We start from the raw sequence: 24,957 nt of genomic DNA, 5'->3' as shown, positions 1-24,957 counted from the left end.
GACGGAACGAATCGTCAGAATTCGACGACACGGCGGCCGCCTTTAGAAAACACCGAGCCCGGGCCGCCGAGACGAGTAAAACACACCTGCACGTGCTAATGGAAGACATGCTAAACCAGGCTAACACGTCACACCCTCCTACAGGTCGGTGTGACCCGACGCTGATGTTGTTTTTTTTCCCACATTTATTGAAGTTCTTAATTCAGACATCCAACCAACCAGCCGCCGTCTGTCGATGTGTGATCATCCTGCTCGAGGCCTCGTTTGGTGACTTTAACCACAAAGTCATGTTTTGTGTTTTTCTTTAAAGATATATATATAATATATTTCTCTTCCTTTATCACAGCAGAGATTTAAATGAGGAAGACAGAGTGGGGAAGGATTCAGCTCCTGCGCCCTCAAAGTCACAGACCTGTTTTAACAGAGTCCATGTTGTGTGTCTGTGTGTTGTTGCTGTTGGAGGATCAGAGAAGCAACAGCTTGCTTTAGTCCTCGGCTCGTCTGACTCACACATTTTAAAAAACATGTTTACTGGCCGTCCAAACGCTGAACTCTTGGACTCGTGTGGTTATTAAAAGTGGACACAAAGAAATTGGGGGCTCTGAACTCTTAAAGTCATCCCTCGCGGGATCCCAGCTCCTGTTTCCAGCCTTGTTGTTGGCTCTCAAGGAAAAAGCACAAAGTACAATGAGGCTGCAGAGAACAGAGAGCTGAACTTGTCACCCCCCCCTGCCCCCCCATCCCCCCCCCCCCGTCCCCCCTCGAGCTGCCATTCTGTTTTAAGGTCCCTGTCGTCCTCGTCCGCTTATTTACGTCCTGTAAACTCCGCTCAACCCTCTTCACGGGAAGACCTTGGCTCGAACAAAGGACCTGACCCCCCGCGGTCACCGGGGTTACGACCGCGTTGGCGCCGTTGGCTGCGACGGGCGATGCCAACCGCCGTCGCCTCCTCACGCCATCCCTTTCCCCTTGCCACGTCTTCCTCTTCCCTTCTTTTACAGGCCCCCCCCCCCCTCGTGCCCCCCCCCCCCCCCCCTCCATCCTTCTCCTCCTCAGCCGCACTTTTCTTCACCTCGCCTCCTTCAGTTACACCTTTAATCCTTTCTCCACCTGACCGTCTCTCCTCTCCCTCCACCTGTGACTTTAACTGCTCCAACTCTTTGTTTTGGGTCTACTTTCAGGAAGTGTGTGTGTGTGTGTGCGTGTGTCTGTGTGTGTGTGTGTGTGTGTGTGTGTGTGTGTGTGTGTGTCACATCAAAGCTTGCATTGTGCTTCGCCTGCAGTGATTTTTACAGAAAAAAACTTTCCTGGGGACAAGAGGGCACATGGTTTATTTGCTCAGATAGTGTGTGTGTGTGTGTGTGTGTGTGCGTGTGTGCGTGTGTGTGTGTGTGTGTGTGTGTGTGTGTGTGTGCTTTCAGTGAAAACAAACAAAGTGTGCATGTCGATGTTTGAATCCAGTTTTTCTCAGCTGGGAATGTCGTCTTGTTTCTTTCCACCTCCTCCGTGGCTGTGAGTGAGTTCTCTTTGGCTCCTCCCCCTTTCCGAACGACCAAGCGGTCATTGAAGGTGTTTGAAGTGTCCCGTCGTGTCTCCGCAGGTGCCGGGAGCTCAGGAGCTGGTGGACTTCTCTCCAGTGTACCGCTGCCTTCACATCTACACCGTGCTGGTGAGTTCACCCCCGGCGTTGCACCGGCGCCATCTTGAAAAGCACGACGGCAGCCTCCTAACGTGCACGCCGTCGCTCACTGTCGTGACAGATGTGTGCCCTCTGATAACACGCGTGAACGTGTCAGCAGGTCTGAATTCACCGATAACAAAAAGATTCATTATCCGTCTTTCTGAAGGAGAATAAACTCAAGGTTTGAGTATCAGGACGTGAAGAAGAAGAAGAAGGCCTCCACTCGAGCCTGGCTTCACTCCAACCAGCCTGCTCTCTGTGTGTGTGTGTGTGTGTGTGTGTGTGTGTGTGTGTGTGTGTGTGTGTGTGTCTCATCTCAGCTAGAGTGAAAGCGACATGGGCGGAGGTGTTGACTGGGCCATGACGGGGTTAGATGCTCATTTTAGGTGCTGTGTGTGTGTGTGTGTGTGTGTGTGTGTGTGTGTGTGCCTGCGGGCCTGTAGGGGCCACAACCGGGCCAAGAGGGTCGGCTGTTTCTGTTCAGTTTGTGTGTGTGTGTGTGTGTGTGTGTGTGTGTGTGTGTACGAGTCTGAGGGGGCGCTCTCTGGCGAAGGGGGGGAACAGGAAGTGCATGAACTTTGACAGGAAGGAGAAAATGAACGGGCGAAAAAGAGCAATGGAGGAGGCAAAAAGGGAGAGTGAGGTTAGAGAGAGGGTAAAGAGGGGTGACAGAAGAGTGAGGTCGGGGAGTTTAAAGGAGAGATAAAATATAATCCCCCCGCCCCCCCGCCCTTCATCGGCGAGGAGGAGAAAGTGAAGGAGGATGGAGACATTTTGACAAAAAGGACGATTTAAAAAAAACAAAGACAACAAACGGTACTGATGTGTATCGAGGCGGAGGAGGGAGGGTAGAGGTCAGCGGAGGTGCAACAGGAAGGTTAGAGGAGAAAGTGAATCAGCCACGGAGCGATAAGGAGGGAAGAGAGAGGGGGCAGGAAAAGGGAGGTCGCGGGGAGGTTAAAGGGGCAAAAACAGGAAAGAAGGGTGAATACAGAGAAACATGAAGGAGAGCGGGGAAAAACTGTGTTCCATCCGAGGAAGGTGTTGAAAAGGTCTGACCTTTTCCCCTCGGAGGGCAGCCTCGTTTTATGTTTCACACACACACACATTCTTGTTTACAACACTTAGGAGGACGTTGCTTTGACTTGTATTCAGTCCCCGGGGACATACGCTCAGCTTCACCCTTAAAAGTGGACACAAACAGAGACTTGTTTCTTTCATCTCAGAGGACATTGCATTGAGTTTTTTTTTACAGTATATTAATGTGTGAGGCAGTTAAAAGGAAGCAGGGTGAGTCCTTATGCTAGGAGACACGACTCGCACGTCGATAAGTTCCCACTCCGTCCACAGCTGACAAGAAACGAGAATTATTTGTAACTTTTGTCTTCTGGATTCACTTCAGTTCAAGGAAAAAGGGCCCAAAGGTGCTCAGACTTTTATTCATTTAGCGATTATAAACTTTTCTTTGCCCCCCTAACCCGACATTTGCCCCCTTAAATGTATGTTTTAAATATGCATCATATCAGTCTCAGAATTGCCCGTCGATGTCTTCGCCTCTTGGATCGACATCCAACTTTCCGAGGTTTCCCGTGTATCCAGGAATCAGTGATAAAGAAGTACCAGCGAAGACTTCCGACGATTAGCTTCCCCATGTTAGCGACCGACTCATAACTGTGTCTGTCAATTGGTTCGTTGTTTGCGTCGCTGCGTCGCTGCGTTCCAGCTCTTGTTGCTCTCTGCACAGACCGCGTTCTCGATCCCTGCTGACAGCCGAGAGCGTGACGCTGCTTCATCTACAAGACGACATAAGAACACGTCTGACGCTCCTGTCCTGCGTCTTCTGCGGTTTTGTGTCCGTGCTAAATCTGTGAATTTCCTGATCACACACTTGGATTTTGTCTTCCGTTGGAAAGGCTTCACCGAACGTCGACGTGTAGTCATATTAAACTTTCGTTTGTGAGATTTAATTTGTTTTTACTCCTTTGTTAATCTGCATAATTGAAGCATTGTTCTCTTTCGATTTACACACTTGGAGATGTTTTTTTTAATTTGAGGACCCGTTAACTCACGAACACGCACACAGCTGAAACTGTTTTATCCATTAACGTGGTGTTTCGGGCGGTTTGATTGACAGGTCATTGGGCAAAGACGCAGATTTACCATTAGAAAAGAAATCAAGAATGTCCAACGCAGAGGCATCGACTGGAAAGTCGGTAACGCACACACTCAGACACGCGCGTTCAGACACACGGGTTTTATTGTTAAACGATAATGACTCGACTCACTCAGGCACGCGCACGTAACAGTTTGATTTATTTTTCTAGTAAACCTGGATTTAAATTCCCATTTGCAATCAAGACCTCCACTTTCTCCAAATCTTTCTCCATCCATCGCCCTTATTTCCCCAGCCTCTGCCCCCATCTCCCTCGTTCTCTTTTCCATGTTTAAAGACGGTGACTTTTCCAGCAGGAGTCCTGAACAATACTCCTTTGTTACGCAAACACACACACACACACACACACACACTCTCTATTAAGAAATGTGCAGTGGTGATGAGTGTAAACACAAGCCTGAAGTCCAACAAACTGAAGAGGAAGGAGGAAATGGAGAAAGGTAGAAGCCAGAGCGGGCGATCTAAACAAAATAAAACAGCTGCTATTACAACTTCACAGATATCCCAGATACTCTTAAAACCAGATTTACCAGCATTCAACGCTAAAGAATAGAAGCTAGTCCATAAACAGAGGAAGCACTCAAAGCTAAGTGTAACTTCATATTTGCAGTTTATCTGAGACTCACCAGAAACTGATGGACGAGCTGATTTGAACTAAAAGATTTTTTATCAGAAAGACTGAAGTTTGCTAACTTAAATAATGCAGGTTTTGGTGTTTTAACTTTATAAAGATTTACTTGTTTTACAATAAGAAGGAATTTGCTTGATAGTTGGCCCGTTCATATCCACGGTTCTAAATCAAATTATTTAGCATTTCTATGTTAAGCTAGTGTCCTTTAATCTCTCTCTTTGGTCATCCCTTGCTCTCACTTAAAATAATTCACTTGATCAAACTCTTCATGGGTCTTCTTCTGTTGCGACTTCTGTCCCTTGGGTTTTTAAACTTTGTTTTGCGCCACACTTTTCTCCGTTTTGGTTCTTTTCAGGTTTTAAAGCTTTAGCGCTGCCTGTTCTGTGTTTCTCTCATTTCACAGTATTTCTCTTTATGACTCAACTTGTTTGTGTGATATCACAGAGGACATTTCCAATCCCAGCCCCGGAGTTCACCTCTTTGCTCCCTTCCTCGAAGGGAAAGCGAGTTCACAGCCGTTTTGATGCAGCTTGTTTGTTGAATGCACATTGTTCCAGCTGAGGGTCGGACGGGGAATTAGAGAATTAAAGAACACTTTTGTGACCCCGTTACATCAGACTGAATAAAGTTACCAAACATTTAAAAAACTGTCTCAATCGGGCCCAGTGAGATTCATCTACTATTCACAGCATTGTGTTGTTTATGACTGCTGGATTTTTTTTAATTCAATGGACATTGTTCGGCAGCTGAGGGTGTTTGGTTTTAATATAAATGTGATTCACATTATAAAACAGGGATCCACATTGTTGTTTGATATGAATAGTGTTGATATAACGTGAAGGTTAGCAATACTAAACCTACTGACACACCGTTTGTGCCTCTTTTTAACCCAAATAAAAAACCCAACAAACTTCAGTTTCAACACCACAATGATGTCACACACTGGGGCAACACCTCACGTGTGTTACCTGGTTGCAGATTCTATCTTTATGCCCCGCCTCGGGGGGAAAACCAGATGTAGGATACAAGTGACAGAAAAGACAGAAGTAGAAAGCTGTGATGACGCTAGCGCTGTTGCTAAATCCCAATTTATAAAGGACTTAAGAAAACACAAAGATGTGCTTGTTAAGATCACAGAATTTCTACGAGTCTTATCAAAAAGATAGCAAGGTATGAGTCTCCAGAGACATGTATGAAGAGCAACATGTCAGAGCCAGAGTCCAGTTCAGCAGAGTAGATGTACTGTATGGATCGTCTGGGTCGTTGGTAAAGGTCATGTTTATCTGCCCACTCTTAGCGTCTTATCTGTGAGAGCCGTGGTCTGGAGAGATAAGAGAGAGAGAGAGAGAGAGAGAGAGAGAGCTTCTGTGTAATGGAAGATGGAGATGTGAGGAAGGCGAGTTCACAGAGCTTCTTTGTGTGTGGGTTCAAGTTTTGATGTCTGAGCGGTGACGCCAACCAAAACTGAACCGCAAACAGAGCTGTTCATCAAAGACACGTTATCTGTCTCCAACACACACACACACACACACACACACACACACATTACCATTACCCAAACTTTCCCATCATTCAATGGGTCTGACATTTGGTTTTTATATCTCATTAAATTCACCTTCCACCAAAGTCGATAACAACTTTACACATTTGGCCAGCTTCCAGGCTGCCGTCCGTCATAACATGAGATCTTAAATGACATGAAGTTGTAATCCTTTCATCTGGGAAAGTTTTACATTTAAATATCTTAAATTCAACAGTATTAACTCTTACACAAATCTAGACCAGCTTACCTTCGACTTGTCTTCTTGGTCTTCTGAAGGGTTTTTGAACATCCTTTTAAACTGGACACATTTCAATGATCACATTAGTTTGGTCCTCGTCCCGTTGTTATATAAGAGAGGGCTTCATAAATTGATGTTATAGAGGAATACTTTTGTGGGATTTTGTTAACCAACCACCATCACTCCCACTGATTTGAGATTTGTGTTAATGTCTTAAACTGCTGGATGGCATTCTCTCCCTCAAACAAAAACACCAAGACTGTACTTGCACTTTTTGTCATTCTATTTGTTTGCATTTGAGTCCTCGGTCAATTTGACCTGCAACCACTGGTAATGCAAAGTGGTTACAACTGTAGGTTGAAGAGTGTGTTAATGCCCATTGGTCACACCTGTTGGTACCATCTTTAAGTAAAGCCCATTGGTCACACCTGTTGGTACCATCTTAAGGTGAAGCCCATTGGTCACACCTGTTGGTACCATCTTTAGGTAAAGCCCATTGATCACACCTGTTGGTACCATCTTTATGTGAAGCCCATTGGTCACACCTGTTGGTACCATCTTTAAGTAAAGCCCATTGGTCACACCTGTTGGTACCATCTTAAGGTGAAGCCCATTGGTCACACCTGTTGGTACCATCTTTAGGTAAAGCCCATTGATCACACCTGTTGGTACCATCTTTAGGTAAAGCCCATTGGTCACACCTGTTGGTACCATCTTTAGGTAAAGCCCATTGGTCACACCTGTTGGTACCATCTTTAGGTAAAGCCCATTGGTCACACCTGTTGGTACCATCTTTAGGTAAAGCCCATTGGTCACACCTGTTGGTACCATCTTTAGGTAAAGCCCATTGGTCACACCTGTTGGTACCATCTTTAGGTAAAGCCCATTGGTCACACCTGTTGGTACCATCTTTAGGTAAAGCCCATTGGTCACACCTGTTGGTACCATCTTTAGGTAAAGCCCATTGGTCACACCTGTTGGTACCATCTTTAGGTAAAGCCCATTGGTCACACCTGTTGGTACCATCTTTATGTGAAGCCCATTGGTCACACCTGTTGGTGCCATCTTTAGGTAAAGCCCATTGGTTCTACTTGTTAGTAAAACCCATTAGTTACCATTAGTAAACAGGATGAAACTAAAAGACGATACCTTGAAAATAATTCACGATCAAATAAACCCCCTTATTGAGTATCTTTGTTTTTTTTTCTTTGCGTGTAAGAAAAGTGAAATAGTATTTGCAGAAACATTTCCTCCATCGTTCTCTTCTTACCTGCAGTTTGTGTTTTAGGGTTTGCGTGATGTGTTTGAGAACTACTACAGAAAGCAGAGGAGGAAACAGGCCCGCCTCGTTCTGCAGCCCCACTCTAACATGGTATGACCCTGCACTGTCACTTTATGTTTGTGGACGTCCACACCACACTAACTACACCTGAACACCCCCCACCCCCACATACACCCCCCCACCCCCACAAATACACCCCCTTTAATGTTATGATACTATCAACTAATGTTATCTTCAATGGGGAATACTGAACAATTTAAATGTTTCATGCATTCATAAGGTAACATTTTATTTGTGAAAGTTGTATTATACGAGTCACTTTTTGGACCCATTCATTATCGATCTGTTTGATCTTTGCATTTTCTTTGGCTTTTGGCTGTATGTGTTTTCTTTATTTTTCGTTTTTAGCATGAAACTCTGGAGGGATACCGGAGGTACTTCAATCAGATTGTTGGGTAAGTTTGTCCCTGTCGTTTTTTTTTTAACAAAAATCATGTTTGTAACCTATAAAGTAGTTCTCCTTTTCTTACTTCTGCTATCTACAAGTATTGATTTGGCTTCATTAAACATAATACAGTATTTGAATCATATTACCAAATTCATAAAACGGTCCCTGAGTATTCACTCGTACACCTTTCTCTCATGTTCTGTCTCTGAATGTTCATCCATCCAAATTTACTGATACAGCCATTCTTACATGAACATCAGTCCTTTACCAAACTCCAATTCATCATCCATTAATCTATTATCCATCAACACATCCATCCATCAACTCATCCATCATCCATCAATCCATCAATCAACACATCCATCCATCATTCATCATCCATCCATCATCCATCAATCAACACATCCATCCATCCATCAACACATCCATCATCCATCAACCATCAATCAACACATCCATCATCCATCATCCATCAATCAACACATCCATCCATCCATCCATCAACACATCCATCCATCCATCCATCCATCCATCCATCCATCCATCCATCAACACATCCATCCATCCATCCATCAACACATCCATCCATCCATCCATCCATCCATCCATCAACACATCCATCCATCCATCCATCCATCCATCCATCCATCAACACATCCATCCATCCATCCATCCATCCATCCATCCATCCATCAACACATCCATCCATCCATCCATCCATCCATCCATCCATCCATCAACACATCCATCCATCCATCCATCAACACATCCATCCATCCATCCATCCATCCATCCATCAACACATCCATCCATCCATCCATCCATCCATCCATCAATACATCCATCCATCCATCCATCCATCAACACATCCATCCATCCATCCATCAACACATCCATCCATCCATCCATTATACGATATCTGTATAAGTTGGCAGACGGCCGAACTAGAGATGGTGAGAAAGAGAAAGTTTGAGCGGAGGCAAACACGGGACGTTTAGTGACACCTCATTTCATTTCATCGGAGCGACTTCTGACTGTTTGACGTCTTTTCATCCCTCCCAATGTTTTTCTTTTCCGTCCTTTCTTTTTACTCTCTCTCTCTGTCTCTGGCCACAATCACCCTCCCCTCGTTTACTTTTCCTCTCATCCATCACTCCATCCAATTCTCTCCATCGCGCACACACACACACACACACACACACACGTAATGACGAACTGTGTGTGACTGGGGTTGGCTTATTGCTGTTATTCCTTCTGTCTGTGTGAGTCGAGCAGACACTTCTATAAACACTGCCAAGACTGGACACTGACACACACACACACACACACACACACACTTACACTCACTCGGGTCTGTTCTTCCCATTTGACATTTGGAAAGTGCCATCCTTTCTTTCATTCAAAGCGTTTTCTCTGCCATCCAATCATCCTTTCTCTCCCTCATTTCCCATCCATCCACCGGCTCCTCCAGTTATTCTTTCATCCGTGAAAGTCTCGAGTCCTTCACTAATTGAATCCTTCGTTTCCTTTTATTCCCTCTGAAAGAGTTATCCTGTCTGTCTTCATTCAGTCCCTTGTTAACTCAACCTTTATTTCCTCCGTGCAGATGGATGAGAGTTAAACTCTTTGGGTTGTTGCCCTGTAAAAGCTGGATTAAATATATTACAAAGCATGTCAAGTTTTCAACATTTGGGTTCCTTCTAATGTTGAGTCAAAGTCAAGAAGAGAACAGAAGATCTAATGTTTCACGTGTTCGTCTTTGTTGAATCCAGCTTCTTCGTGGTGGAGGATCACGTCCTTCACACCACGCAGGGTTTGGTCAACAGAGCGTACGTGGAGGAGCTCTGGGAGTTGGCGCTGTCCAAGATCATCGCCGCTCTGAGAACCCACTCGGTAAGGAAAACGAGCACCAACACGCACACTTTAGAGACGCACGGAATAAAAAAAACCAACTCGAGCTTGTCTCGCCCTCTGTCTCCTCAGTCGTACTGTGACAACCCGGACCTGGTGCTGGATCTGAAGAACCTCATCGTGCTGTTCGCCGACACGCTGCAGGTAAACGTCACGCTGTGAGCGAGTGGACCCCAGAGGCCCATCAAACTCCTTCACTGCTTGTTTTCTACTTCCAAAATGGACGCCAGCCAGTCTCCAAAGAAAGACTCTTTCTTGATTCCACCCTGGTAGAAAAATAAGTTTCATCATTAGACGTCTGCCCCCCCCCCCCCCCCCCCCCCCCCCCCGTATGAAGTAACCTGGATGGGGGTGAGTGTGATGGACGGGATGTGGGTAAACTCTGGACAGGAGGAACATTCAGACAAAGTGATGAGGAGACAGAGGACGGCTGGATTCACTCTGCTTGTGAAGTTTTCACCACATGAACTTCTTCATAGCTTCATGAAAACGGTGCACATGTGACAGAAACAAAAAAAAAACGTCTTTGGACGTACAAAATAAAAACATAAGAAGAGAAACAGATTACTTTTTTAAAACAGGGACTCGAACCGACGACCCTCCGCTTCCCAACTCAAGTCCCAACGGACTGAGCTTCTGCCGCCGCCATGACAGACGAGCTGCAAAGACGCAGAGCACGTCTGATAGATGGGGCGGCAGTATCTCAGTCAGGTACGTGAGAGGTTGGGAAGCGGAGGGTCGCCGGTTCGAGTCCCGATGTGAAGTAAAAATCTGGAAGTTGTTCTGGTACATGATCATGTCCTTCATTAGAGGTCAAAGGTCAGGGGTTTGTTAGCTTCTAAAGATGCTCCGGTGTCGTTGCAGGGTTACGGCTTCCCCGTGTCGCAGCTGTTCGACATGCTGCTGGAGATGAGGGAGCAGTACGGAGAAATCCTGCTCAAGAGGTGGAACCTCACCTTCAGGTACGCCAGCACCTCCAGACCATCGGCCTGTTGATTCAGACGCCTCTCTCTCTTTTTTTTTTTTTTCTTGTGTTAGTCAGAAGGTCAGGAGGGCAGATCCAGTTTGTGGGAAACTTCCTCGCCGTGGTTTTGAAGTTTTACGAGCAGCCAGAGAGAGGAAGTGCTTTAAAAGAAGTTTTCCGGGACATTCTTTGCCCTTAAGAATGGGCACTACCCTTACAAGACTGTGTGTGTGTGTGTGTGTGTGTGTGTGTGTGTAGGTGTGTGTGTGTGTGTGTGTGTGTTTGGGCTTTTACATGCCATTGTTTCACCATCGCCTCCGTCCAATGACACCAGAGGGATTTTCAGCGAGGGCAGACAAACAAACACACGCTCCCTCTCTCTCTCTCTCTCTCTCTCTTTCACACACACACACACACACACACACACACACACACACACACACACACTCGGGAAGCCACAGGAATGTTGTGTTGTATTGTTGGAGAGGGAGCGCTCTCCGGTTCATGGACTCTCAACGGAACGCTGGAACGTCCGAAACTTTTGGAGCGCCAACGAGAAACGAGAGGAGGGGGGTAGGGGGGGGGGGGGGAATGACCCCCCAGTGGGATGATTGTTTATTTATGTGTGTTGTTGAGAAAGAGAGGCTGAAGGACTGGGAGTCAAAGGAAACTCACCTGTGAGTCTTCTTCCTCTGCAGGCAGGTGTTGGACCAGGACAACTTCAGTCCCATCCCCGTCTCCACGGAGCAGGAGTACAGACACTACACTTCCCAGTTTCCCCTGCAAGACCCTGAACTGGAAAAGGTATACGGAGCCACATTTCAATGGTGGGAAAACTCAAGAGGTTGTCATAGTGCAGAGGGCTCTGAGATCGAGACCAGACATTTAGGCTTCAGGACCAAGTCAAGACCAGGACCATGATGAGGGGATAAAAATCAAATCATAAATAGATTATAGAAAAACTACAAACATCTGATCACAGCAATGACCTGGATGAACAGCCTGTCAGTGCTGGTCTTGATTTAAAATCTGGAGTCTGCCCGGTCTGAGACCAGGACAGATCAGCAGGGTGTCGCTCATCACTCCAGTCTGGAGGTTTGATTGGATGTCCACGAGGTTGCTTTTGAAACTTTTCTTGAATGCCTCGTTCTGCTCCGTTTTCCAGCTTCCTTTCCCCAAGAAGCTTCCCTTCTCCGAGTTTGTGCCAAAAGTCTACTGCCTGATCAAAGAGTTCATCTACGCCTGCCTGAAGTACTCTGAAGACCTGCATCTCAGGTAAGACCCCCCCCCCCCCCCCCACAGATTCAGCAGGCTGGGATGTAACCAGACGAACACACACACACAGATCAACATACGAGGCGACATGGGCTCCTAAAGTTGAGTTTATTTATGACGTGTTTCTTGTGTATTCTCGTGTTAGTGAGTTGACTTCCTGTGGGGGAGGGGAAGCAACCAGAGAGGCACGATTGATCTGTGACTGGTGGAAACAGCAAAGAGACACGAGGAGGAGGAGGAGGAGGAGGAGGAGGGATTGGTCTCATTTATAGGAATGATGAAGGGATATTTGATATTCAGACACGGTCAGATGCGGTCTCACTGATTTAGAAGCAGACTCTAAATATGTTAGATAGATAGATAGATAGATAGATAGATAGATACTTTATTGATCACGAGGGAAATTCAAACTGATGACTTCCGTCCAAATCATCATAAAAAAACAAAAAATCCTTTCTTCCTTTTTTCTGTTAAAATCCCTGAAAGTCTTTCTCTGGCAGGAAGTCGTTCAGATGTTCCCGCTAACACACTCCCTCTTCCCGAAATGATCTGAACTCAACATCTGTCTGAAGCAACAGAAAAAAGTCCAGACAGATGTTTTTTTTAGTGTGTGTAACAGTTCCTCTTTATGTCTCCTTTTCTGACCAGACAGCACTAATCGCTCTTCTCAATCAGAGTAATGACTCTCATTATTTGACCTGGCCTGATTTTTACGGTCCAGCACACACACACACACCCTGCTATCTGGTTACCGTGGCGGCAGGCCTTCCTGCCCGCTTCAAACACAGGCGCATCAGGTCCGGAAGCAGAGCTGATGATGAAGCAGGATTGTGGTCATTGATCCCCTCTGACCTCTGACCGTAACCTCTGTTTGTAATTCTGATTTGGCGGAAAGAGAGTTTGCTTCAACTTCACCTTTTATGACGTGCCGTACCGTTTCAGATCCTTCGATTGCACTTTTGACTTTGGACAGAACGGCTGATGTCTGTTAGTGAGATTTTTTCGTTGTTTTAGCGACGCTAACAGCTCGGATCTTTGGACGGGAATCGTCTGCCTGGTGGTCGATTGGTTCACCACGTTGGTTCCAACCAAGTAATCTTTAGATCCCAATGAAATTTGGTAAGAAAATGTATCATTCCAAGAAAGCTAACCTTGATGACTTTGGGTATACCAAGTCCGTTACCTTCTGGGGGGGTTCACATGCGTTTGTTTTTAGGCTTTTTGTGGCCTTTATTTTGAAAGGAAAGTGACTGTAAGTGTGGAGAGTGAGAAGGTTTGTACCTGAGCCATGCGCACTAACCACGAGGCTACCGGAGGACAACGTTTCGGTTGTTTTTTAAATGTCTTGACATCTTTTGGTGGGAAGAAAAAAGAAAATACCATCAACATTTTGGGTAATTAAGGCGAACAAGATTCATCCAGCTGTCCTTCCAAAGAAGTTTTTTTTTCTTGCTCATGTATTTACTAGATGAACACAATCATTTTTGGGCAATACTTCTGGAAGGTTTTTCGACATATTGCGTAGTTTTAGTTTGAAAGGACTGCTTCTGTTTTATCCTCAGGAAGCTTCAATGGAACTTTGCAGAATCAGTTTTAATAAGTCGTCCTCAACAGAACGTACACCAGGCCGTACTTTGAAATGTCTAAACATCTCCTAGCATGGCCCAAGAGGCAGAAGTGTTCCTTTTGGATTTAGAACCGTTTGTTTGACCTCGGTTTATTCAACCAATAGAGCGCAGCAGAAGCAGGAGAAGATGAATGCTTGAGGGGAAAGCCATCAACCTGCCCTCCAGATGTAGAAGCACCTGGATTCATAGCCTGAAGTGAGCTGGTTTGATATCTGTACAAAACAAACCGAGAGAACAATCTGCCATGAAGATGCCATTGAGCCACACTCTGCTCGACCCCAAACTCGGGTTCAGGGTTTGTGGGTGTGAATGTGTTGAACTGCGAAATGGGTGTTGGTGAGAAAAAGCATGCAGGCTCGGTCAGCCTGTTGGAGGAAGGACTGGAAAGAAACAGAGACAAGTAGGGATGAAAGAGACGGCTCCCCTCGGACGTGATTTCTACGCGATCGAAAAAAGGATCGGCCAATTCAAAATCAAATGGTTGAGCGTGCTGTTCAATCAGAGACACCAGAAGAGATCCAGCCACCGTGGACCCTCGTGCCAAGTGCTTTCAGTCCCGCATGGATCACATGCAGTTAGCTCTGTTTGAAGCTGAAATATGAGCGAGCACGAGCACATCCTGGAGTCTGACAGAGATACGGATTGGGCCGAGGCCTCACCTTGGACCGAGGACTGTCATCATGGATCTTTCTAAAGACGTGCATCTTGTTTATAGTTGTTTATTGTGATATGTTAGCTGCACCAAATTTGAGTTATACCAATAGAACTAGCAGCAAGTGCAATTAGTTAGATGGATGAATGGTTGGATGGATGGTTCTATGGATAGGACTGATGGATGGTTGGATGGATTGATAGATGGATCGATTGATTGATGAATGGTTGGTTGGATGGATTGATAGATGGATTGATGGTTGGATGGATTGATGGTTGGATGGATTGATGGTTGGATGGATTGATAGATGGATGGATTGATGGTTGGATGGATTGATTGATGGTTGGTTGGATTGATTGATGGATTGATTGATGGTTGGATGGATTAATAGATGGATTGATTGATGGTTGGATGGATTGACGGATGGATGGATGGATTGATGGTTGGATGGATTGATTGATGGTTGGATGGATTGATTGATGGTTGGATGGATTGATAGATGGATGGATTGATGGTTGGATGGATTGATAGATGGATGGATTGATGGTTGGATGGATTGATAGATGGATTGATTGATGGTTGGATTGATTGATGGTTGGATGGATTGATGGTTGGATGGATAGGACTGATGGATTGATTGATGGTTGGATGGATTGATAGATGGATTGATTGATAGATGGTTGGATTGACGGATGGATGGATGGATTGATGGTTGGATTGATTGATAGATGGTTGGATGGATTGTTGGTTGGATGGATTGATGGATTGATGGATTGATTGATGGTTGGATGGATTAATAGATGGATTGATTGATGGATGGATGGATTGACGGATGGATGGATGGATTGATTGATGGTTGGATGGATGGATTGATGGTTGGATGGATTGATTGATGGTTGGATGGATTGATTGATGGTTGGATGGATTGACGGATGGATGGATGGATTGATGGTTGGATGGATTGATTGATGGTTGGATGGATTGACGGATGGATGGATGGATTGATGGTTGGATGGATGGATTGTTGGTTGGATGGATTGATGGTTGGATGGATAGGACTGATGGATTGATTGATGGTTGGATGGATTAATAGATGGATTGATTGATGGATGGATGGATTGACGGATGGATGGATGGATGGATTGATGGTTGGATGGATTGTTGGTTGGATGGATTGTTGGTTGGATGGACACTTAAAGCATCCAGTAGCAGCTTCAAAGACACACATGACATTGAACATCTGTCAGGTGGAACAACACCTACTGAACTCTGTGATTCTTAATTAAAAACATTCATAGAAGTCCTTAAGCTCTCGTATACATCTTGTGTGTGTGTACAGTAAAGGTAGAATTTGTTTTTGTACATTTCCAACTAATCGTCCCAGTTTCAGTTAGCAGGGTCCAATTTTCCTCATTTGGTCGTTTAGCACCAAGGAATCTGAAATTGATCAAAGTGACCTTGGTCGACCTCCATGTAGTGAACATCATTCAGTCTACCTGTTTAAAGGTGGACTCTGAGCTTTGCTTACACAAAGACCTCAACTCAACCTGGTTCCAGGTTCATATCAAGTTCTACATCCACAACCCATCATTTAGTGCTACTGAACCAAACTCCCACTCTCTCTCTCTCTCTCTCTTTCATCATCTCTCACTCACGTCTGTTTATTTCAGTCGGCGGGCGGTTGGACAGTTGAACCGCGAGTGCTATTTAGTGTCAGTAGTGCTGTTTCCCTGACGAATGATGGAGAGCGTCGTGCTAAGGAGCCATTTGAGGGTGAAAGAAAAAATATGAGAGGAACTATATTTGCATGCCATTGTTCGGAAAAGATTTGACAGACCGATGGGTGCACGAAAACAAAGCAATAACCCACACACACACACACACACACACACACACACAGAGAGAGAGTTTATGGCATCAGTTGATTTGTGTTAAATCGCTGCTTCACTCTGGCATCAGGGCCGCGGTGTGTTTGCTCTCTGCAGTGTTTTCCTTTGCTCTCTGTGGGTATTTCTTTGGAAACGTCCCCACATGTATCCATCCATTACCCGCACGAGCTGTAAACACGGCTGCACTTTGAGGCGCTCGGCCCGCGCTTGACAGCGTCGACCGCCGCGCATTTATTGTGACTGATGGCAGCGAAAATATCATGAAATCCTATCTGAGTTCTGCGGCGCGTCTGTATTTGTGTAAGTGTGTGTGTGTGTGTGTGTGTGTGTGTGTGTGTGTGTGTGTGCTGAGCTCACGAGCATTGACTTTTCGCCGCTCTCAAAACACACACACACACACACACCCCTTTTTTTTTTTGTCCACTCCGCAATTCTGCCGCTTGAGGAATTTTATCCCCCCGGCTCCCAAATTGTCGGAATGTTTTTAGGATTCTTCTGCACTTTTTTTTTTTTTTGGAAACAGTTTGAAATTCCAGCTCTCGCTCCGCTTTAAGCGACGCACTCTCTCTCTCTCTCTCTGTGTGTGTGTGTGTGTGTGTGTGTGTGTTCTTAGGTTGAATTCCAGTCACAGATAATTTGCTGATTTGGTTGGAATGTGTTTGTTACCCACAGCGCGTTGGACTCAAACACGAGCAGAACACGGATTCTTCTCCGTCGTCCCGCAGAGACTCAACGTGAGATGGTGATCATTATCTCTGCTGGCTTTGACCTCCAGCGACTCTCTGTTCAGTCCGCGGGTTCGAACACTCACCTGGCTGGGCTCGTTTGGACCGGACCATGGAGACGGTTGCGGGCCGTGACTTGGGACGGCTTTTAGTAAAGTTTTCCTTCCAATCACGGTCATGTGGGGGAAGAACAGCAGCGGTGGTCGAGCCTCGTCTGAGGCCGAGACGGATCAACACTATTACAAATATGTTCCACAGATAAATGTTCAGAGATCATCCTGCCTGTGATTCTACTAAACCCCCCCCCGGTCTTCTGTTTCACTCGTATCACAGACGTTAAACACTCTCTCATCGAGGCCTTCAACTTCATCTTTCATTATTAAACGCAAAACAATTCAAACCGCCGTGATATCAGACTCCTGAAAACGTATGTGGGCTCCCCCCCCCCCCCCCCCTCCCCCGAACATCGGCCACATTTCAAACATAATAACAAGTCAGTGGTTCTCTAAGTGGGTCCGATTAGCGCCGTGGAAGCCTTTGTTTTTGCTGTAAATTGGAGCTGAGTTCTTGGCGGGCTCTCTGCGCGTCGTGTTGGCCGAGCTCAGCTCGTCCTTTTAGGACTTATTAAAGTCTGCGGAGGCTCGAGGATGGATCCACCTTTTTAACACGCCGTGTCTTTTATCAGGAGGGATCCATGTGTTCCTTTGATTTCGGGAAAGCATGCATACGTTTGTTTGTTTTTCAAGGGGGGGGGGGGGGGCAGCAATACAAAGACTGAAGTTCGATGACGTAGAACGAGGCGACGGGACTTGAACCGGCGACCCTCCGGTTCCCAACTCAAGTCCCGACAGACCGAGCTACTGCCTCCTCCCTCCATTGGCCTACTGTCACTTTCTGGCTCCATGTCCTTTTTGTTGACGGTGGGAGTGTCACCCACCCTGGGGGGGAGGGGCTTCTGCCCTTTGTGATGTCATGAAGGGGAAAAGTGGAGCAGGCAGAAGACGGAGAGGATGGACCTCTCTCATCACTGGAGGGTTTGTAGACAGATGTTAGAAATTATCAATGGGATTTAAAAATAGTTGAACCCCCCCCCCCCCCCCCCCCAAATGATTTGAAGTACTATCAGGAAAATTCAAGCTGTGCCGGCCCGCTAATGAGCCTGACAGCTCCGACATGCTAATGCACTCATTTGAATTGGCTGACATTTTCCAGTTTTCCCAAACGGAGAGATTCACAGACGGGGAACATTTCACCTAAACTGTTTGTTCTGGCTTTCAGACGCAGACGCTTGTGTGTGTGTGTGTGTGTCTGATCACTTAGCAGCAGTTTATACATGTGATGTGTGTGTGTGTGTGTCTGTGTGTCCTCAGCTCCACCGAGGTCGACGACATGATCCGCAAGTCCACAAATCTGTTGCTGACCAGAACGCTCAGCAACTGTCTGCAGTACGCCATCAAGAAGAAGAACGTCGGGCTCGCAGAGGTGCTACATGCGTGTGTGTGTGTGTGTGTGTGTGTGCGTGTGTGTGTGTGTGTGTGTGTAGATAAAACAAGCACCTGTTATATTCCTTCCATCAGAGCGAGTTGAGTCCATTGTTCAGGTTCGGTGGTTCCCAACATTTCCAGCTCAGTTTTGTCTTTTCCTCTTCTCAGTCTGTTGTTTTGATGTCTCAAACCTGTCATACCGAGTGTGTGATTATTTAATTTCCACTTCCTGTGCTTTGTTTGTTTTCACAACCCAAACATCCTTAAAACCAGACAGGAAGCAACCAAGATGTTGTGGAAACATAAACATGCCGAACTTCTTATTTTAAAACAGTCGCAGTGAGACGTCTGAATCAGAATCCAAATATGTAGAAAAAAATCCAAATGAGGTCGGTTAAGATAAAAACGAACGACGAGAATGTAGCTCAAAATAAATCAGTGAATGTCTGTTTTTCTTTTTTTATAAATCTGACCTCTCTCTGGTTTTCTCAGCTGGTGCAGGTGATCATTAACACCACCCACCTGGAGCAGAGCTGCCACTTCCTGGAGGAATTCATATCAAACATCACAAACGTCCCGCCTGACACGGTGAACGCCACCAAGCTGTACGGCACCTCCACCTTCAAGGTGCGCCCGAGAACCTGAAGCTCCTCCTCTTTTACTTCTCTGCTTGTGTCCTTTTATTATTAGTGAGTACATGCAAACGCTCGCTCTTTCTCGCAGGACGCTCGCCACGCAGCCGAGGCGGAGATCTACACCAGCCTGAACGCAAAGATCGACCAGTTCCTGCAGCTGGCGGATTACGATTGGATGGCCCCCGTGCCGGGAGGCGGGACTCAGGACGCCAGCGACTACCTGATCGACCTGATCGCTTTCCTGAGGAGCACCTTCAGTGTCTTCACCAACCTGCCCGTGAGTGTGTGCGCACACACACACACACACACACACACACACACACACACACACACACACACACACGTCTATAAAGGCAAAGGGGAAAATAGAAATGGATTAAATCTGCACGTTCACATTTTGTTACTTTTCTTCATATTTGTAGCAGTTTGTGGTTTTATATACACCTGGTCTATGGATGTGTGTGTGTGTGTGTGTGTGTGTGTGTGTGTGTGTGTGTGTGTGTGTGTGTGTGTGTGTGTGTGTGTGTGTGTGTGTGTGTGTGTGTGTGTGTGTGTGTGTGTGTGTGTGTGTGTGTGTGTGTGTGTGTGTGTGTGTGTGTGTGTGTGTGTGTGTGTGTGTGTGTGTGTGTGTGTGTGTGTGTGTGTGTGTGTGTGTGTGTGTTGTATAAGCCCCCTGACCCGCCTCTGTGCATGTTAGCCTGAGACATCACAGGGCCGGACAATCTGCTTTAGTCGGTCCGGGTTTGGGCTTGTTACGGGTTAGATCGTTAACATGGGGCCCGCTAAGCTCATTAAAGGGTCTCGGTCAGGTCGGCGGCACCCGATTACACAGCGGCTCAGGCTATTGACTCCACAGCCCGGCTCTGACCACATTACGGTCTGCACGCCGGACTGTCAGGAGTCTGTTTCCACAGTGTAGACGTGTAGAAATAAAACATTTTCCACGTGACGCTGTCAGGGAAAAAAACAAAACAACAACAACACATCTGTCTGTCTGGCTGAGCATTAGCATTAGCATGTTCAGTATTCTAAGTCGTCAGATGCTTTAAAGTCATTAGTGTGCGTTAGCTCACTTTACTAATACTCAGGATTATACAACTTTGATACAGGAGCCTGTATGAACTCAATCCTCCATCTTTCTCATCATTTCATTCATGGGAACATTTATTTAATCATCATTTAACTTCTTGAAAAAGCTAGCTAGCTTGTGAATAATGCATTGTTTTATATCTTAAAGATAAAGTCTGTATTTTTTCGTTTGTTGGAGGGGGAAAAAAAATACAAATATACAAGTTACAAATATATGGAGCTGAGTCTGAGGTCGCTCATTTTACCCTTCTTTAGTCTGTCAAATGTTGTGAAGCCACTCACCACTAGATGGGGCTGTAGTTCCGATCTTCTGCCGTCTGGCTGTAATGCTGCACTAAGAGAAGGACTGAAGTTGTGTTGTTAGCGATACCAACGTTAGCTTTGCTCGGAAAACCTTTTCGACATTCTTCACAGACGGCCAAATTCAACCTACAATGCACTGCTGTTTGGGTTCACTTCCCTTGTTTGGTCTGAAGGGAACCGAGATCCTCGTTTGTAAGTGAACCAGAGGTCGGTTCTTTGGTCCGCACCAGAGTTGGTTTTAGCTTTCAAACCATAAAATAATAAACCATTCGACAAAGTGCACCCAGAGTTAAAGAAAGGTATTTAAAACTTGTACACTGTATATAAAAAAAGAAAAACACTCCTAGTCCTTGTTCCCATTACTTCATGAAATGGGATTACAAACATGAACACACAAATTATCTGAAAGATTATTTGGCCCAGAGATTTGTCCAAAGCGGGTCACAAGGGCAGAAGGCCACACACACAAGGTGGTCGAGCTAAGTGTTTTCCAGCACTTCTAAGCAGCTTTTCTTACACCCTCACGAGCCCCGGACATGACCCCGTCACACACACTTTAACACACACATACCCACACGCAGAGCGGGGCCTCCTAAGTAGATCAGATGTTATGGATCTAAATCGCTGGGTGGTATGACCCTCCAAAGAAAGAGAGTGTTAAAGAGTAGAACAACACACAACAACAAACGAGATCCTGTTGATGGGAGTCGATAAAAATAAGAATAAAAGATTACTGCTTCTGTTAGCACTGCTGCTATGACTGCTAGTCCTGCTGCAAGTCCTAATTATAGTCCTTCTGTTAGTCCCAATGCTCTTCCCACTGCTAGTCCAGCTACTAGTCCAACTGCTAGTCCCACTGTTAGTCCTGCTAGTCCCACGGCTAGTCCTAATGCTAGGCCCACGGCTAGTCCTAATGCTAGTCCCACGGCTAGTCCCACGTCTAGTCCCACTGCTAGTCCTAATGCTAGTCCCACTGCTAGCCCTAATGCTAGTCCCACTGCTAGTCCTAATGCTAGTCCCACTGCTAGCCCTAATGCTAGTCCTACTGCTAGCCCTAATGCTAGTCCTACTGCTAGTCCCTCTGCTAGTCCTAATGCTAGTCCCACTGCTAATCCTAATGCTACTCCCACTGCTAGTCCTGCTAGTCCCACGTCTAGTCCCACTGCTAGTCCTAATGCTAGTCCCACTGCTAGCCCTAATGATGGTCCTACTGGTAGTCCCAATGCTAGTCCCACTTCTAGTTCTACTGCTAGTCCCAATGCTAGTCCCACTGCAGGTCCTGTTGCACCTTCTTCCTTTAAAGGCTCATTGGATTCCAAGCAGATGAACAACAAAAATGAACCACAGTAGCTTCTGATTCTGCCTCAGCTAAACTTCCTGCTTCTGCTTCCGTCTATCAGTAGAGACAAAATGTGTGGTACTTTAGAATGACCACATTTATCCCCTGAGTCGCTAACGGTTAAAGGTTGGAGTTAAATCAATACAATATGTTTCGATACAACTCCAGCGAAAGAGAATAGATCAAATTTGGGGATGCCGGAGAAAAAAAAACACAAAGGCGCAGGGCGAGTTCAGAAAAGATGTGAGCTCCAAAACAGTTACTGGACAGGCGTCAAGAATCCAAGAAGAAGTGATTGTTTTGTATTTTTATGACTGTAAAAATCCGGGACGTTATGCAAGTAACAGTAAGCGCTCGGAAAGCCGACACACACACACACACACACACACACACACACACACACACACATGCTGCTAAATGAAGGCTTACCGTGACACTGCAGCATTCCTGCACCAGCCCGGCGTGCTCTGTGTCCATCTATCTGTGTGTGTTTGTGCTTATGTGGTTGTTTTAACAGCTCTCAGTGTTACTAGTTGGAAGCAGACGTGCACTAAGAAAGCTCCGCTGGCTCAAGTTTCTTCAACAACTTTGGACACACATGCTCATCGTCCCAGAGAGGAAAGTGTTACTTTATCCGAGGGCTAATAATACCACTTAGAGTTTAGTGCTAGCTAAATACTCCTAATCAAATTGAGCTCACATTTAAAGATGGATCAGGGAAAGGCTTGAGAGGGCCTCAGGAGTGAAAATAATAACCTCAATTTTAGGCCTCGCTCCGGCCACGGTTCGCCAATTTTATGCCCCATAAGCTCCTTGATCGGGTTTTTCTGCCGTGCTTCGAGGAGGTTTGGCTGCAGCTTCCCCCCCCCCCCCCTCCGTGAATCCAGGACTTAGTCAGTTCCCCATGGAGCTTCAGCGCATTGCTACAAACCGCCAGATTAGCCTCATCCAAAGAGCCTACGTGCAATAAATACTCCACACTGAGGTGGAAAAAAAACCGTCCATGGGGCCATAACGACTCCCTTACTCTCCTTCAACTGTTTTAATGTCGTCCATTAATGACATCGAAGGTTTTGATGTTTCGCCGCTCGCTAAATGTCACGGTTTATGTTTTTCACCGTAGGGAACGCCAATAGAACATGCCACTTTACCGGTGAGTATCTGGGTTGTTGTTGTAACAGCGTGCTGTTTACCACTCCCTGACTGACCCTGTTAACCCAACAACTCTGGACCCCCCCCCCTTAATACCCAAACCCAAGATTTTTACCAACCAGCATGCGAGATGGGAAACAAGTGATGCACGTTTGCCTGAATCTGTGTTCAAGTGCCTGAAACTTTATCCCAAACACATCTTTGTACTGTGTACCAGTTCTGTTTGGGTAAAGACCGTAAACCTGGGGTTCCCCACCTTTTCCTTGGACCCCCCCCCCCCCCTCTCCGGTCCTTATATCTGAACCAGCTGAGCCCCCTCCCCCGTTTAGTAATTACATACCCAGAGAGCTCCAACCTTGCTTGGGGGGGGGGGGCATGACTTAGACTTCCTTTATTGTCATTCAAAATGTAAACTTTACAGTGCAGATAGGAACTAAATTTCGCTGCATTGACTCGTAGTGCAGGATAAAAAAAATAAATAAAAAGAACAGCAAGTATTTACAAAATAAAGTGCAGATGTAAATAGATGTAAATAGAAGCTATGTGTGAAATGAATCCAGTTGTGGTGGGTTTCATTGATATCTGATCAGAGAGGAAGAGCACTTTATCATTTCTCTCAGGAGATATTTTACAGACTGCTCCTTTAAAAATAAAAAAAAATAAAGGATGACAAAATAATATAAAGATGTATTTACCACTTGTTACTCCAGACACACAAAAAAAAGAAAGAAAATCCAGTCCTGGTATCTGTCTGACCAAATGTGGTTTTTAGTCCTTGAAAAAAGCAGTTTGCACTGGCTCTGTGTGTGTGTGTGTGTGTGTGTGTGTGTGTGTGTGTGTGTGTGTGTGTGTGTGTGTGTGTGTGTGTGTGTGTGTGTGTGTGTGTGTGTGTGTGTGTGTGTGTGTGTGTGTGTGTGTGTGTGTGTGTGTGTGTGTGTGTGTGTGTGTGTGTGTGTGTGTGTGTGTGTGTGTGTGTGTGTGTGTGTGTGTGTGTGTGTGTGTGTGTGTGTGTCAAGGTTATATTCTAAGAGAAACATTCACAAAAATGCCCCAGAAACTCGAAGACCAGACTTCATATTTGCGGTGTTTCTTGAGCGACGTGAACAAATACCTGCCATGAAGTCTGGACCTGCAGCTAGCAGACCTGAAGCTGGCAGACCTGAAGCTGGCAGACCTGAAGCTGGCAGACCTGCAGCTAGCAGACCTGAAGCTGGCAGACCTGCAGCTAGCAGACCTGAAGCTGGCAGACCTGCAGCTAGCAGACCTGAAGCTGGCAGACCTGAAGCTGGCAGACCTGCAGCTAGCAGACCTGCAGCTGGCAGACCTGCAGCTAGCAGACCTGCAGCTGGCAGACCTGCAGCTAGCAGACCTGAAGCTGGCAGACCTGCAGCTAGCAGACCTGAAGCTGGCAGACCTGAAGCTGGCAGACCTGCAGCTAGCAGACCTGCAGCTAGCAGACCTGCAGCTAGCAGACCTGCAGCTAGCAGACCTGAAGCTGGCAGACCTGAAGCTGGCAGACCTGCAGCTAGCAGACCTGAAGCTGGCAGACCTGCAGCTAGCAGACCTGCAGCTGGCAGACCTGAAGCTGGCAGACCTGCAGCTAGCAGACCTGCAGCTAGCAGACCTGAAGCTGGCAGACCTGCAGCTAGCAGACCTGAAGCTGGCAGACCTGCAGCTAGCAGACCTGAAGCTGGCAGACCTGCAGCTAGCAGACCTGAAGCTAGCAGACCTGCAGCTAGCAGACCTGAAGCTGGCAGACCTGCAGCTAGCAGACCTGCAGCTAGCAGACCTGCAGCGTGGTCATGTGACTTTAAACGTCTCAAACACAGAAGCACAAGTTCATTCAGTGAGTTAATAACAACAATCACCTCTGAACCCTTCACATTGACTCGTCAGACGCAGCAGTGACAGCTGC

The 24,957-nt window shown here is 46.2% G+C and overlaps 1 protein-coding gene across 5 annotated transcripts in view; it reads left to right on the top strand.

The window, feature by feature from the left end:
* Positions 1-24,957, top strand: part of exoc6b (exocyst complex component 6B) — a 65,327-nt gene that overhangs the window by 12,512 nt on the left and 27,858 nt on the right. For all 5 annotated transcript variants that reach the window (XM_079371145.1, XM_079371144.1, XM_079371143.1 and 2 more), the window contains exons 8-18: positions 1,601-1,669; positions 7,555-7,638; positions 7,957-8,003; positions 9,769-9,889; positions 9,980-10,051; positions 10,772-10,869; positions 11,570-11,675; positions 12,037-12,146; positions 18,411-18,522; positions 19,017-19,151; positions 19,248-19,436. In XM_079371145.1, coding sequence (XP_079227271.1) covers positions 1,601-1,669; positions 7,555-7,638; positions 7,957-8,003; positions 9,769-9,889; positions 9,980-10,051; positions 10,772-10,869; positions 11,570-11,675; positions 12,037-12,146; positions 18,411-18,522; positions 19,017-19,151; positions 19,248-19,436 — 1,143 coding nt within the window. The remainder of the gene's footprint in view (positions 1-1,600; positions 1,670-7,554; positions 7,639-7,956; positions 8,004-9,768; positions 9,890-9,979; positions 10,052-10,771; positions 10,870-11,569; positions 11,676-12,036; positions 12,147-18,410; positions 18,523-19,016; positions 19,152-19,247; positions 19,437-24,957) is intronic.

The sequence above is a fragment of the Symphodus melops genome, assembly GCF_947650265.1.
Source record: "Symphodus melops genome assembly, chromosome: 20".
Classification (NCBI taxonomy): Eukaryota; Metazoa; Chordata; class Actinopteri; order Labriformes; family Labridae; genus Symphodus; species Symphodus melops.
Note: the sequence above shows the minus strand (reverse complement) of the source record. Positions and strands in the feature narration are given on the sequence as shown.